The following is a 14,760-nucleotide window of genomic DNA, read 5'->3' as shown; positions in this document are numbered from 1 at the left end:
CTCTTTTGTGAAAAGTTTCATCAAAGGTTTTATAAAAATTGAATATGACCATGAGCAACTGAAATTTTATAAAATTAAATTATACATACATCATCATTATAGACCATTATGCTTTTCAGCATTCAGTCTGCAAGCCTCTGTGAATTTACTAAACATCGCCACAATCCCCTATTTGCAACTAGTGCTGTGGCCTCATTTAGTTCTATACCTCTTATCTTCAAATCATTAGAAACTGAGTCTAACCCTCGTCGTCTTTGTCTCCCTCGCTTTTCTTACCCTCCATAATAGAGTCCATTTTTGTCTTAGGTAATCTATCCTCCTCCATTCGCCTCACATGACCCCACCACCGAAGCCCGTTTATGCGTACAGCTTTATCTGTCAAATTCATTCCTAACTTAGCCTTTATCTCCTCATTCCAAGTACCCTCCTGTCATTGTTCCCACCAGCAATCATTCTCACTACTTTCATGTCTATTACTTTTAACTTATGAATAAGATATCCTGAGTCCACCCAGCTTTTGCTTCCGTAAAGCAAAGTTGGTCTGAAAACAGTACGATGTAAAGAATGTTTCATCTGGGAACTGACTTCCTTCTTACAGAATACTGCTGATCGCAACTGCGAGCTCACTGCATTAGCTTTACTACACCTTGATTCAATCTCACTTACTATATAACCATCCTGGGAGAACACACAACCTAAATACTTGAAATTATCTACCTGTTCCAGCTTTGTATCACCAATCTGACATTCAGTTCTCTTGGATTTCTTACCTACTGACATCAATTTAGTCTTCGAAAGGGTAATTTTCATACCATACTCATTGCACCTATTTTCAAGTTCCAAGATATTAGACTGCAGGCTTTCGGCACAATCTATTTGCTATTGGCTTTACGTCGCACTGACACAGATAGGTCTTATGGCGACGATGGGACAGAAAAGGGCTAGGACTGGGAAGGAAGCGGCCGTGGCCTTAATTAAGTTACAGCCCCAGCATTTGCCTGGTGTGAAAATGGGAAACCACGGAAAACCATCTTCAGGGCTGCCGACAGTGGGGTTCGAACCACCTATCTCCCGAATACTGGATACTGGCTGCTTACTGCTTACTACATTTTCACCTACCTGAATCCCTCCCTGCCATTTTATACCTTTTAGCAGATGATCGATGTAAACTACGAACAGCAAAGGTGAAAGATTACAGCCTTGTCTAACCCCTGTAAGTACCCTGAACCAAGAACTCATTCTACCATCAATTCTCACTGAAGCCCAATTGTCAACATAAATGCCTTTGATTGATTTTAATAATCTGCCTTTAATTCCATAGTCCCCCAGTATAGCGAACATCTTTTCCCTCGTACCCTGTCATGTGCTTTCTCTAGATCTACCAAACATAAACACAACTGCCTATTCCTCTCGTAGCATTTTTCAATTACCTGGCGCATACTGAAAATCTGATCCTGACAGCCTCTCTGTGGTCTGAAACCACACTGGTTTTCATCCAACTTCCTTTCAACGACTGATCGCACCCTCCCTTCCAAGATGCCAGTGAATACTTTGCCTGGTATACTAATCAATGAGATACCTCAATAGTTGTTGCAATCCTTCCTGTTCCCTTGCTTATAGATAGGTGCAATTACTGCTTTTGTCCAATCTGAAGGTACCTTACCAACACTCCATGCTAATCTTACTACTCCATGAAGCCATTTCATCCCTGCATTCCTACTATACTAAAAAATATAAATTATTGTACAATAAATTTGAAGGAAAATTTTACCGTGAGCAACAGGCATTATTAAGTGGTTCACAGAAAGACAGGAACATACAGCACATTAATAGGATAACTGAAGTGGCAGGTTAGTGTGGGGACGGAGAGTAACTGAAAAATAGACTGGGATAAATGCAAAATATCATGTTGCTATCTGACAGTGATAGAGTAAATTTATAAGAAGTAATGTTTTTGCACCATGTTTACTACTTTTGAGGTTCCACAACCTCACCAGGCCAGAATATTATTTGCAAAATCTCAAGGAGATGTGAACACTCACTGCAGCCTCTCTTGAGTCTCCTCATCTCCTATGAGGTTCCCCAGTGACGTCTTGCTCAGGACACTCTTCAGCTTTTCCTTCACCGCCTTGTTCAGACGATGCGTGAGACCTCGCCACACCTTGTGCTTTATGGACTCTCCTGTGGACATAACACAGCGCGGTTGACAGAAGTGTGATAACAATTGAACTAAATTATTAGTTTGTATAAGATATGTGTTCCTACTTAATGTTTACAGAGAATTACTATTTAATATCTGAAGTTAAAAAAGCTGCCAGATGTTGGGTAAAGTGACAAAAATGTGTGTTTGGCAGGTGGCAATTAGCACAGGACCGGTCAGTCAAGCCAGTCTAAGCACTATCAGCTCATGCATCTAGACCTGTTGATTCACTCACCAAATGTGTCACTGCTCGTGTATCTCCACAGATGTTCGTCCTCTAGATTTCTGTTCACCTGAGAATACAAAAGCACAGTAATTAGGACTTGTGTCCTCACAGTTTGTTCTGTTGCCCCTGAGCCAAACCAGGTGAGATGAAAGGGGGATGTGGGATAATAATGGGCAAGAACCTCACTGAAAATGAATATTGTGGAGTGAAATACGAAGAGAACAATTTATGTGAAAGGAATATCTGTACTTTGACTGATTGCTGCTTTAACCCGAGAGTGGTAACGTGACTTTTTGTAATGCCGATAGTAACATGGAGTGTCCTCGCCCCCCATCAATTCCTCATCTTCTGTGACATGAATGAACATGAAATCAAATTTTATTAAGTAAACAGTAAGAGAGGTTGTAACAGATAATAGAACTACAGTATTGTATAAGTACTTGACTGTCACGTCAACAAACAGATGCAACAACAGTTCTATTTGCCATCATCCCAGGTTTATTGCAATTCTATTTTGTCGTAAGTCACATTCAGATTCACCAGTTGTGTGTTCTCCAGCATCATGTGCTTCATGAACATATATCGTAACCACTTACAACAAAATGACCTAGTATTAAGAATGCAGATCGTAACATGGGGCTCCACGGGCACCCCAGTCAGGGGCAGAAGAATAACACCTACCAAACGAGTTGGCCGTGCGGTTAGGGGTGCACAGCTGTGGTGGGTTCGTACCCCACTGTCGACCGCCCTGATGATGGTGTTCCATGGTTTTCCATTTTCACATCAACTAAATGCTGGAGCTGTATCTTAATAAAGGCGACGGCCACCTCCTTTCCACTGCTATCCGTTTCCTGTCCCATGGTCACCGTAAGACCTATCTGTTTACATGTAACTAATCTCATTATTAGACCCGCATTGAACTATTGAACTATGCTATGATATACTAACAATTTGTATTGAAAAGGTGGATCAAAATAACCAACAAATTGTTAGTATATCAGACCTATCTGTGTCGGTGTGACATAAAGCCAATTCTGAAAAAAAACCACGGTATCCCCTGCTTGTCGTAAGAGACGACTAAAAGGGGCCCCAGGGGCTCTGAACTTGGGAGCATAGGGCCCTTAGCTGAGTCCTAGCATTGCTTCCACTTAGTTGTGCCAGGCTCCTCACTTTCATCTGTTCTGTCTGACCTCCCTTGGTCAACTCTTCTCCTTTCTGACCCTGACGGTATTAGGTTGTGAATCCTAGGGAGTGTTTCGTTTTCACGCCCTTCGTGGTCCTTGTCTTTCATTTTTCAAAGTGTTGGATTCCTTCCATTTTTCCTTCTGGTTAGTGTTAACAGATGATGGCAGTACAGTGGTACTTCCTCTTAAAACAATAATCACCACCACCACCAGGCACCCGAGCCACAACTAAGACAAATAGCACTGGAATTGCCACACAGGACTTTGTTAAGAGAACGAGTTAGTGAAGGTAGACTGATGTAGTAGTTAGAGGTTTCACCATGGGGGTCTAGCAGCACTCTGCTTTACCACTCCCGGGTTGAGAACAGAGGTACAACTTTTGCTGGCTTACATTTAGTTGGTTTTCTTTTTAAGCTGGGGAGCAGAAACGAGCTTGTCAGGAATTGAGGAGAAATGGATGTAAAAACACTGGAGTGTCCCTTCTTCCCAAACGGATCTGCCATTGTAGGTATTGGAACTTGGCTCTGCTAGAGGATGAACGTGCTACAGTTGTGCAAAATCTAACAGGTCAACAGTGGCTCCATAACACAAGCATCATTCGAGTCAATGACAACTTTGTCATCAGCTCAGCTTGTCAATGGTCACAGACGAGGACCACATGAATGAATGTGGCTGGACACCATGAACACAGGATACAATAGACCACACGTAATGGAATGACCCTGCTCCAACGGGAAATGATGAGAAGAGGGTTATGATAAACAGCTGGTTAATAATGTTCTTACCTTGAACTTCACTTCTTCTGGCTCGTAGTCGAGAAGAGTCTTGGACACCGAGATGGTGGAGCCGTCCACATTCAGCATGGCGATGCCAGATGCAGTAATATTACTCAGGGTTAGCCTGCAATGGGGTCGAGGTATTTGTTTATTAGTTGGGTCTGCAATTAATTTGTTCAAGTAAAACATTTTTAAAAAGCGGTCTTAACCCTTTCAGACCGAGTACGCACAATTGTGCGGGTTCGTATTTTAGTTATCCCTGACCGTATTTGATGTTTTTTCGGCGCTACACCGGACTGCAGTGATTGTGCAGGACACGTGGTGTGTATTTCAATTGATTTTAGTATGCGCTTGACCGCCAGGGCGAAGGAAGAAGAGTTTAAAAAGCACAGTTGATCGGCGAGATGGCAGGAAGCAGTAGTGCCGAAAGTAAGTATTTATTTACTGCGTTTATATTAATCTAGAAGCTTTACTGAATACCGGAATATATTCAATGAAGTGTGTACATTGGTTAGTGAACGTAAATTTTGAAGCTACACCATCGTACATGATACAACGAGGTTTTGAATTTTGATACGCACAATTGTGTGGGTCCTGTTTTTCGGATGTTAGTTTTTATTTAGTAAAATAAACTATTAATATGTGTATTGAGGAACATTTTAGTCAGTTCTTGACGTACAAACAAAAATTCACACCTCCAGTTTTCTTTCAGGTCTGAAAGGGTTAAAATAATTGCTCCATCACCTTAAGTTTCTGCCATCATTTCTGAAGCATATGTACAGTAAGTTTGAGCCATCCCTGTTGTCTAGGGATAGAGTGCCTGCCTTTCAGTTGGAACCCCTGGGCTTGATTCCCAGTCAGGTTATGGATTTTTTACTTTGACCTGATGGTTGGTCTGAGATCCACTATTTATTTATTTACTTGAGTAGGAAGCAATAACATTCAGTGCTGTAAAGGAATGTTAAGATATTATAATTTAAATTGAAAAATAAATAAATTGTCTGATACTAGATGATCTTCACACCCAGAAATGTGCCATTTTCATAGCCTATCATTAACTCTTGTGTTGTGCAAGAGTGTAGATGCAGTTCACAGGCGTAACATTGTCTGTTGAGTGATCGCTAGATTTCCCAATTTGTGTTGTGATCTGCAGGAAGACTTTCTTTGGACTTCATTTGCCGTAGCTGTGTCCTCAGGTTTTGCAGTAAGCATTGTTGTTGTTCGCCCAAAGCTTTTCCTTGATATGAACCGACTCCTTGGAGGCTGGTCCGCTACTGACTTTGTTCGTTGACCTCAGGACATACCCCAGGAGGGGCTGTGCCTGCCAGGGAGTATAGCTTTCAGGCAGCTACAAATTATTCTGCACGATTCAGTGAGAGCTGAGTAATACCAGACAGAACTAGCGTACTCTTTAAAAAAAAAAAAACACACACAAGTTGCTCTATGTCGCGCCGACAAAATAGGTCTTATGGCGACGATGGGAGGTGGAGCAGCTACAAGTAAGATGGAACTGGCCGTGGCCTTAATTAAGGTACAGCCCCAGCATTTGCCTGATGTGAAAATGGGAAACCATGGAAAACCATCTTCAGGGCTGCCGACAGTGGGGTTCGAACCCACTACCTCCCGATTACTGGATACTGGGCGCACTTAAGCGATTGCAGCTATCAAGCTCGGTACTAGCATACTCAGTAGCTGAGTAACACAGAGCGAATATTGTTGTACGCAGTATCTGAGCATGGTCATCCCAGTTTACAAAGTACGCTGTGTGTGCCACGAATGGAATGCAAAAGGTCCACTGAGCCCGAAGGCCTGTGGGCTAGATTACGAGGTGCCGTGTGGTCAGCACGACGAATCCTCTTGCTCGTTATTCTTGGTTTTCTAGACCGGGGTCGCTATCTCACCGTCAGATAGCTCCTCAATTGTAATCACGTAGGCTGAGTAGACCTCGAACCAGCCCTCAGATCCAAGTAAAAAATCCCTAACCTGGCCGGGAATCGAACGTGGGGCCTCCGCGTAAGAGCAAGCACGCTACTGTACCCTTACACCGCGGGGCTAGCGCTGTACTAACTACTTATTATTAAAGATTTGAATTATCTGCTGAACAATGTTAAATAAGGGTTTTCCTTTATTTGCAAGTGTCAGTTTTTTACTGATAGGTCTTGGGGCCGATGACCTTCTATGTTAGGCCCCTTAAAACAACAAGCATTTACTGGTAGGTCTAATTTATACTGTGAGTGCAGAATGCAACTATATTCCCAAAAACTCACTCTCCGGTTACATGAAAGTTGAGTGCAGTATAATTTTCTAGGTTTCCTGGTGTAAATTTACGCCACGTTTCATTCAGGATATTCCTAAATCGAGAGAATGTCCTCTGAACTTCCCAAAATGTGTTTACCCAACTCGATAGCTGCAGTCGCTTAAATGCGGCCAGTATTCGGGAGATAGTAGGTTCGAACCCCACTGTCGGCAGCCGTGAAGATGGTTTTCCGTGGTTTCCCATTTTCACACCAGGCAAATGGTAGGGCCGTACCTTAATTAAGGCCACAGCTGCTTCCTTACTGCTCCTAGCCCTTTCGTGTCCCATCGTCGCCATAATACATATCTGTATCGGTGCGACGTAAAGCCAATAACAAAAAAAAGAAAAAAAAAAAGAAAAGTGTTCGGTGTATTCCTACTCTGTCTGCCAACCAAGGAGGTTACGGTGTATCGAAGCGGTCAGATGGCATTTTTCTCAAAATTTGACCTAAAACGGATGTCTAATTTTCTTCTGCATGTTCAATAGTTACATGAACAAATAGCAACAGGGAAAAATATTATTAGAGGTATGCACTATGCAGAAATATTTTGGAACTGTTCCGGACTCGGAACCATTCTTTAAATGAACAGTACGCCGCAACGTACCGTTCCGAAATAACAGTCCTTTGAATTGCCTGCTTTCCAGGTCCACGCTCAAATAATATCTAAAACACCCCACTTCTCTTCATTGTCCGGCTCCATGGCTAATGTTGGCCTTTGGTCACAGGGGTCCCGGCAGGGTCGGCAATTTTAACCATAACTGGTTAATTCTGCTGGCTCGGGGGCTGGGTGTATGTGTCGTTTTCATCATCATTTCATCCTCATCACGACACGCAGGTCACCTACGGGTGTCAAATCGAAATACCTGCATCAGGCGAGCCGAACATGTCCTTGGACACTCCCGGCACTAAAAACCATACGCCATTTCATTTCCTGTGGCGGTAGGTCCAAATGGGGCAGGGAGTGTCCGATGGCAACTGTTTACAATTCTGATCGGGGTGAGATGCCAGTTTCCACCACCTGATCAGTATAGCGGTTTGGGAGCGAGCGAAACCTGGAGCCTACACTGCGAAGTATCCAGCATATTCACCGTATTCTAATATGCAGCAAGTCCCTGTTATGAATGGTGTGAAAATGTCACTCATCGGGTCGGTTGGTCGACGCATTTCAGTGGGCTTGGCAGACTGACATGTAACAGCAACTTCTGGCTCTGTGAGGAAAGCAACGGGAAACTATCTCACTCCTCATTTCCCTAGTACGCCTCTTGAGTGATGCTTAGGCCATCTATGACAGCTGTTGGCGGAACTGTGGAGGATGAAACCAGCCCTCGGGCTGAATACCCAACATACAACATATTCTAATAAGCCTTTCAGACAAGTGTGCTCAGGTGTTACGGCATGCACATCTAACTTGCTGAAGTGGGGTTTTCAAGAAGACTCACTGGTCGGCAACTAGGCTATGTAAGATTGTCCATCTACCGTGTTTATCGTCCTTGTTAGATTCCTTCTGTCGGAATTGGATACCGGTACCTCTGAAGGTAGCCCACACACCTTCTCCAAGGGCTGTGCTCGATACGGAGTCACCTACATTATCCAGATCCATCACCTTGGGCTTTCTTTCCCTCTGTCGGCCGGGGCTGTAGAATACACCCGCGAATCCCCTCTCTGTCGTAAGAGGCTACTAAAAGGGACCCCAGGGGCTCAACTTGGAACCGTGGATTGGAGATCACGGGACCCTTAGCTGAGTCCTGGCATTGCTTCCACTTGTGACAGGCTCCTCATTTTCACCTATCCTAACAGACCTCCCTTTGTCAACTCCTGTTCTCTGCCGACCCGACGATATTATATTTTCACGCCCTTCGTGTCCCTTCTCTTTCTTTCGCCGATATCTTCATTTTTCGAAGTGTCGGATCCCTTCCATTTTTCTCTCTGATTACTGTTGCCTACTTGTACTTCCTCTTAAAACTATAATCACCACCACCACATCTTTTATATGTAGCCTATTTTAGTGCTCCTGAGATGAGAAATAAGCAAACATTACTACCGTGCCAAAATACATTACTTAAGTCGTAGAAATTTGAATGTTCATATCATACCGTCCTCATCGAATCTTCATTTAAATTCTAAGTTATTTGATGGCAAAGTTTGGTTTAATTATACATATACTAGTGGCATTTTTATACGACTGGTAGAAAAATTAAGTGATTGGTTTAGGTAACGAATTTAAAAATGAAACATCTCTGAAGTGATGTGAATATTTCGAGTCGAACTAGGAGGGATAAGCTGAGTTTAAAACTATTACCCGTAGTATTCGAACCCTTCTCCGCCCAGGCTCACTAGACACGAAGATTCTTGACTTATGGACAAACAAACAAACAAACAAACAAACTTTTTTTCTTCTTTTACAAGTTGCTTTTCGTCGCACCGTCACAGATAGGTCTTACGGCGACGTTGAGATAGGAAAGGGCTAGGAGTGGGCAGGAAGCAACCGTGGCCTTAATTAATGTACGGTACATCCCTAGCACTTGCCTGGTTTGAAATTGGGAAACCACGGAAAACCATCTTTAGGGCTGCCGACAGTGGGATTTGAACCCACTATCTCCCGAATAAAAGCTCACAGCTGCGCGCCCCTTACCGCACGACCAACCAACCAAATAAACAAACAAGAGAAATATTCCGCGTGTGTCCCTGGACAATAATGTATAATACTGTATAAGGTAATGTGGGTCGTTCATGAATAGTTATCTGCTTTTACTATCGTATTGTCCGTTAATACGATGAATAGACACAAACATCAGATTTCGGATGTGATATCCCGACATGACGTCATATCCTGCATACGGCTGAATGAGAGGACAGGTTATTTTGCCAGTAAAAGTCAACACACAATAGCGGACGTAGTAAAAAATGAAATGGCGTATGGCTGTTAGTGACGGGAGTGTCCGAGGACAAGTTCGGCCCGCCAGGTGCAGGTCTTTCTGTTTGACGCCCGTAGGCAACCTACGCATCGTGATGAGGATGAAATGATGATGAAGACGACACATACACCCAGCCAGAGAAAATTAACCAATGATGGTTAAAATTCCCGACCGTGCCGGGAATCGAACTCGAGACCCCTGTGACCAAAGGCCAGCACTCTAACCATTTAGCCACGGAGCCGGACAGTGGATGTAGTCATATGGTACGTTGTCAAGTTCTCAACCCGAAGGCTGCATCGATCCTCAGCAGATGTAACATTACCTGTCATAGGTAGTCCAGGTGTCTTTGAAGGAGGGAAAGGAAGAGTGAGATACCTTCCCGTTGCTTTCCTCACCAAGCGAGAATGTGCTATTACATATCAGTCTGCCAAGTCCTCTGAAATGTACACACACCGGGCATGTTGGCCGTGCGATTAGGAGCGCGCAGCTGTGAGCTTGTATCCGGGAGATAGTGGGTTCGAGCCCCACTGTCGGCAGCCCTGAAGGTGGTTTTCCGTGATTTCCTATTTTCGCTCCAGGCAAATGCTGGGGCCGTACCTTAATTGAGGCCACGGCCACTTCCTTCCCATTCCTAGGCCTTTCTTATCCCATCTTCGCCATAAGACCTATCTGTGTCGGTGCGACGTAAAGCCAATTCTAAAAAAAAACATGTACACACAACCGACCATACGAGTGACACTTTCACACCATTTATCACGCGGACTGACTGCTGAACGGACTGTGTTACTCGCTACGCTGATACCTCAGGCATTTTCCTCCTGTAGATGGGGGTGGTAGAATACACCCACAGTATCCCCTGTATGTCGTAAGAGGCGACTGAAAGGGGCCCTATGGGCTCTGAACTTTGGAGCGTGGGTTGGCGACGACGGGGACCATAGCCGAGTCCTGGCGTTGCTTCCTCTTACTTGTGCCACTCTCATCTATTCTGTCCGACCTCAACTCTTATTCTTCTCCGACCCCCGACGATATTAGAGCACTGGAGGCCTAGAGGGTCTTTCATTTTCACGTCTTTGGTGGCCCTTGTCTTTCTTTGACCGAAACCTTCATTTTTCGAAGTCTCGGATTCCTTTCATGTTTTCTCGCTGATTAGTGGTATGTAGAGGATGGTTGCTTCGTTGTACTTTCTGTTAAAACTATAACCACCACCACCTCAGTCACTTTCATGTTGCCAAAGTCGAGGAGGTCAAATGGGCTGTATCGCTGTAGACATATTCAAGTGTTTTTATAGAGTAGGCTATATCATGGGAGACCGCTGACGAAAATGTGGGCCATTGGACTTGACATTAGAGAAGGTGAAGCATTATTTGATCCTGAATTGATAAGATGGGGGTCTCGCAATGCAGTGTTATTGGACCTTTATCTTTTTATAAATGACATGAGCAACGTACCGAAAGGCTTTTCTTTGCGGATTATGTTATACGGTGTAGAGAAATAAGTAAGCTACAGCAGTCATTACTAAACTGTGGTCTACTGACCCCTAGGGTCCGTGAAGGTAATCCAAAGGGGTCCGCGATAATAATGTAAGCTGTAAATTCTTTCTTTCTTTCTTTCTTTCTTTCTTTCTTTCTTTCTTTCTTTCTTTCTTTCTTTCTTTCTTTCTTTTTTAATTCGTTTACAGTCCAGGGCTGTCTTTTTTCCTTCGACTCAGTGAGGGATCCCACCTCTACCGCCTCAAGATGAGTGTCCTGGAGCGTGAAACTTTGGGTTGGGATACAACTGGTGTGTAGGACCAGTACCTCGACCAGGTGGCCTTAACCTGCTATGCTGAACAGGGGCCTTGTAGGGGGATGGAAAGATTGGAAGGGATAGATAAGGAAGAGGGAAGGAAGCGGCCGTGGCCTTCCCGGCATTTACCTCGAGGAGAAATGGGAAACCACAGAAAACCACTTCGAGGATGTATGAGGTGGGAATCGAACCCCCTCTACTCAGTTGACCTCCTGAGGTTGATTGGACCCTGTAAAAGTTTATCGGAAAGTTCAGTTTGTCAGACAAACGTGCCAAGGAACATTCTGGAACCGAATGGCTGTGTATAAAAGAAAAACATAAACAAAATATTTTAAAAAAAAGAGAAATTTTCAATTCGGGACAGTGAAGAGAAACCAGGCTGTTAAATTTCAACGCAGTTTTCCTTATTAAGTAAGGGTCTTGGACATGTAGGCCTATCTGTTTATTTTGATCAACTTTTCAAAGTTTGAATGAAGACGTTCATGTGACTCACATGAAGTCCCCCTCCTCACGCGAGTCGTAGTCCCCGTAGGCCTGTCTGTCCACCTCGTAGCGACCTTGTATCACTAGCAGAGCCAGCTCCAGCTCCAATTCCGCCCTCTGCTCGGCCAGGATGGTGTCTATGTGACGGGACTCGAACTGGAGGTCTGAGGAGCCCTTCATCTCTTTCAAGGTCCTGGAACAAATAACAAGATTATAAAAATAGTAGCTGAATTACCCGTTCTTCATACGGATTTGTAAGCAAGGATTGAAGGGTTAAATTAAGGTAGCGTCTTGCAACACACTTTCTTACAACCTTCTCATAAGGTACAGACAAAGTGAACCGGGTACATGAGCGTTAGAGGGTTGGTCATACTGATAAATAATTGGAAAAAATAATCAGATATATTTCTCCCGCCGTTGCCAACTCGCCCGATCCTGTTGAAGTTAGCCAGTCAGATCGCTTCACGGGCGATTTGAGATGGACTTTACGAGGCGGTGTTGCTAAATCTTCACGCGGCTAGTAACGGGCCTGAGAGCGCCAATTGCAGAAATGAACTTCTCCAGGGGAGGAACTTGAACAGGGACCTCCCTACTGATAGGCTCGGCCCGTGGCATTGACTGAAACCCATGTTGTGTCAGTGTTTGATGCTCCTTTCTCGCCATGGCTCTGAAGCCCGACCAAGCCACGTGTACATTTAACAACTCCGCCTCGTAAAGCTCATTTCAATTCGCCCGCGAAGCCATCTGATTGGCTAACTTCAGCAGATGATAAAAAGAGAACGGCGCGGAACTTTTTCAAATTACTTATCAGTAGAGTCCGGATTTCCATGCACTATCATATGAAAAAACATGCACTTTAAACGGGAAAACGTGCACTATCAAAATTCAGTTCCTTTTGGTACATCATACAAGAACTAATTTCTCCTAATTGTCTTGATGTAAGCACATTCTTAAGCACAGAAAATTATCTTTCTACGTCACAAGAAGTGACAGGGGCATACTTAAATGAAGACATTTGGGCCCAAGTGAGGTCAGATTGTACGTGTCTTGCATTTTCCCCACAATACGTCTTTTGTAAGCTTGACAAATTCAAAATCAGGATTTGAACGGATCACTTTGTTCAACCTACCTCTAGCTGCCGCAGCTACTTCTCCGTGCGATGATTGCAGACACATTTGAATGTCCTCAGTAACTGGTAACGATTGCCTGCTGCGATAATAGAGAAGTGAGACAGGTGAGATTTCGGGTTGGAAATTCCACGATAACAACTGAAGAGGGTTCAGTGCAAAACCAAGGTCTGTTGTCTTGGTAATGCGGCGTCACAGAAGTGTAATACAATTCTTGTTTTGTTCGTCTAACATAAACGAAAAAAATGATCCGTCAGTGAGTAATGCATAATATGAGGTTCAGTTTATAGCAATGTATAACTGGAGCATATTATTCCTAAGAACCAGAGATCGACGTGTGGCTTTTCGGCTTACGTCAATGTTTACTTAAGCAAGAGACATGAATTAATAGGACCTCTGCCGTCTGGGTATTACTTCACTCCGGCTGTCATCTTATTTGTAATGTTATATTAAGTGGAAATTAATGAAATGTTACACGGAGAGGAGAGATGTGTTCATTGCGATGTCCAGGAACCCACCATACCGCCCGAAGAAGTACATTTACTTTTACAACCTAATGAAGACTGTTACGCGCCATTTTCATTTCTCAAGTAGCTACTATACGCGAACCTTTTCTTGATACCTGAGCTCCCTAGTACCCCCGTAAAACTTGGTACAGTAGAAATCCGATAGTCCGGTATGTTTGGGACCGGACCGGTGCCGGACTATCGGGCGGTACCTTCTACTACGATATACGTTAAGGCGTACAGCGAAAACAGCTGTAACACGGCGTTTTATAGTAAAATGTTGATCAGCAGAATCGTTAGTTTAATATCACATTCCTCTTTTCAAACATGTTTCTTATTGCCATACCGTAATAATGCCGGAGTTCATCGATGTTTTTATCTGTAAGTCTTACTTTACCATTTAGTCTTTCCATCTACAACTTCTCTTTTCCTTCTGCCTGCTGCAAGTTTTGAAGGAATGTTCCCATCCGTTTTCGAACGTGGCCCATGGTTGGATTTCCAGTACTCAGTGTAGCACACAGCCTTCCAGACTGAATATTTCCAAAGATGGAGATATTTATGTAAGTCAATGCAAAACAACTGGACTGTATCAGATGCATTTGCACTATTAACTTTGAAATAACATAAAATACACTTCCAATGGTTTCGACAAATAATGCATCAAATTGTTCAGGAGAGATCATTATTAAGAGATAATAACATTAAAAAACCCTGGAATGGTGCCGGACCATCGGACGTTCCGGACTGTTGTATGCCAGATTAATGGAATTCTATTGTATCAAGAAAAGGTTCGCGTACTGTACTTGCATTCCTATTGGCCAATGTGAAGTAGCTCGTGATCTCGTTCCCGTCAATAATATTAATCATAATCCGTTACCAACCCCGACCAATGGTCTTGTCCAGGTCCTATCCTAACCGTCCGCACGGCAAGAACCAGTCCCGACCAATCGTGTTTCCATACGAAACTAAAGGCCCAGGGCCGCTTCCCGTCTTCTAACTTGGGGGCTTACGCCCACAGACCCGCTTTGCTTGTCCCTCCAGCTATCGAAGCACCACTTACTCAATAGTTCCTAAGTACAGAGGTTGTCAGCACTAAGCACCGTTTGACAACATCCTTCCCGAGAAAACCGCGAGCGCGTAAACAAACGACAATCGTTTCGCGGGTGTGAAAATCTTGACAGCCGGGCTGAAGTAATAATACCGTCTGTACTAAATTTGGTTGTGACATCGGATGCCAGGAATACATTCTCTTCGTCTCTCA

At 43.8% G+C, this 14,760-nt stretch overlaps 1 protein-coding gene across 1 annotated transcript in view; it reads right to left on the bottom strand.

The window, feature by feature from the left end:
- Positions 1 to 14,760, bottom strand: part of LOC136885206 (uncharacterized) — a 54,973-nt gene that overhangs the window by 21,948 nt on the left and 18,265 nt on the right. The window contains exons 4-7 of the mRNA XM_067157630.2: positions 11,877 to 12,059; positions 4,396 to 4,510; positions 2,436 to 2,493; positions 2,043 to 2,181 (exon numbers count right to left, since the gene is read on the bottom strand). Coding sequence (XP_067013731.2) covers positions 2,043 to 2,181; positions 2,436 to 2,493; positions 4,396 to 4,510; positions 11,877 to 12,059 — 495 coding nt within the window. The remainder of the gene's footprint in view (positions 1 to 2,042; positions 2,182 to 2,435; positions 2,494 to 4,395; positions 4,511 to 11,876; positions 12,060 to 14,760) is intronic.

Source organism: Anabrus simplex, chromosome 14 (assembly GCF_040414725.1).
Source record: "Anabrus simplex isolate iqAnaSimp1 chromosome 14, ASM4041472v1, whole genome shotgun sequence".
In the NCBI taxonomy this organism is placed as follows: domain Eukaryota; kingdom Metazoa; phylum Arthropoda; class Insecta; order Orthoptera; family Tettigoniidae; genus Anabrus; species Anabrus simplex.
Note: the sequence above shows the minus strand (reverse complement) of the source record. Positions and strands in the feature narration are given on the sequence as shown.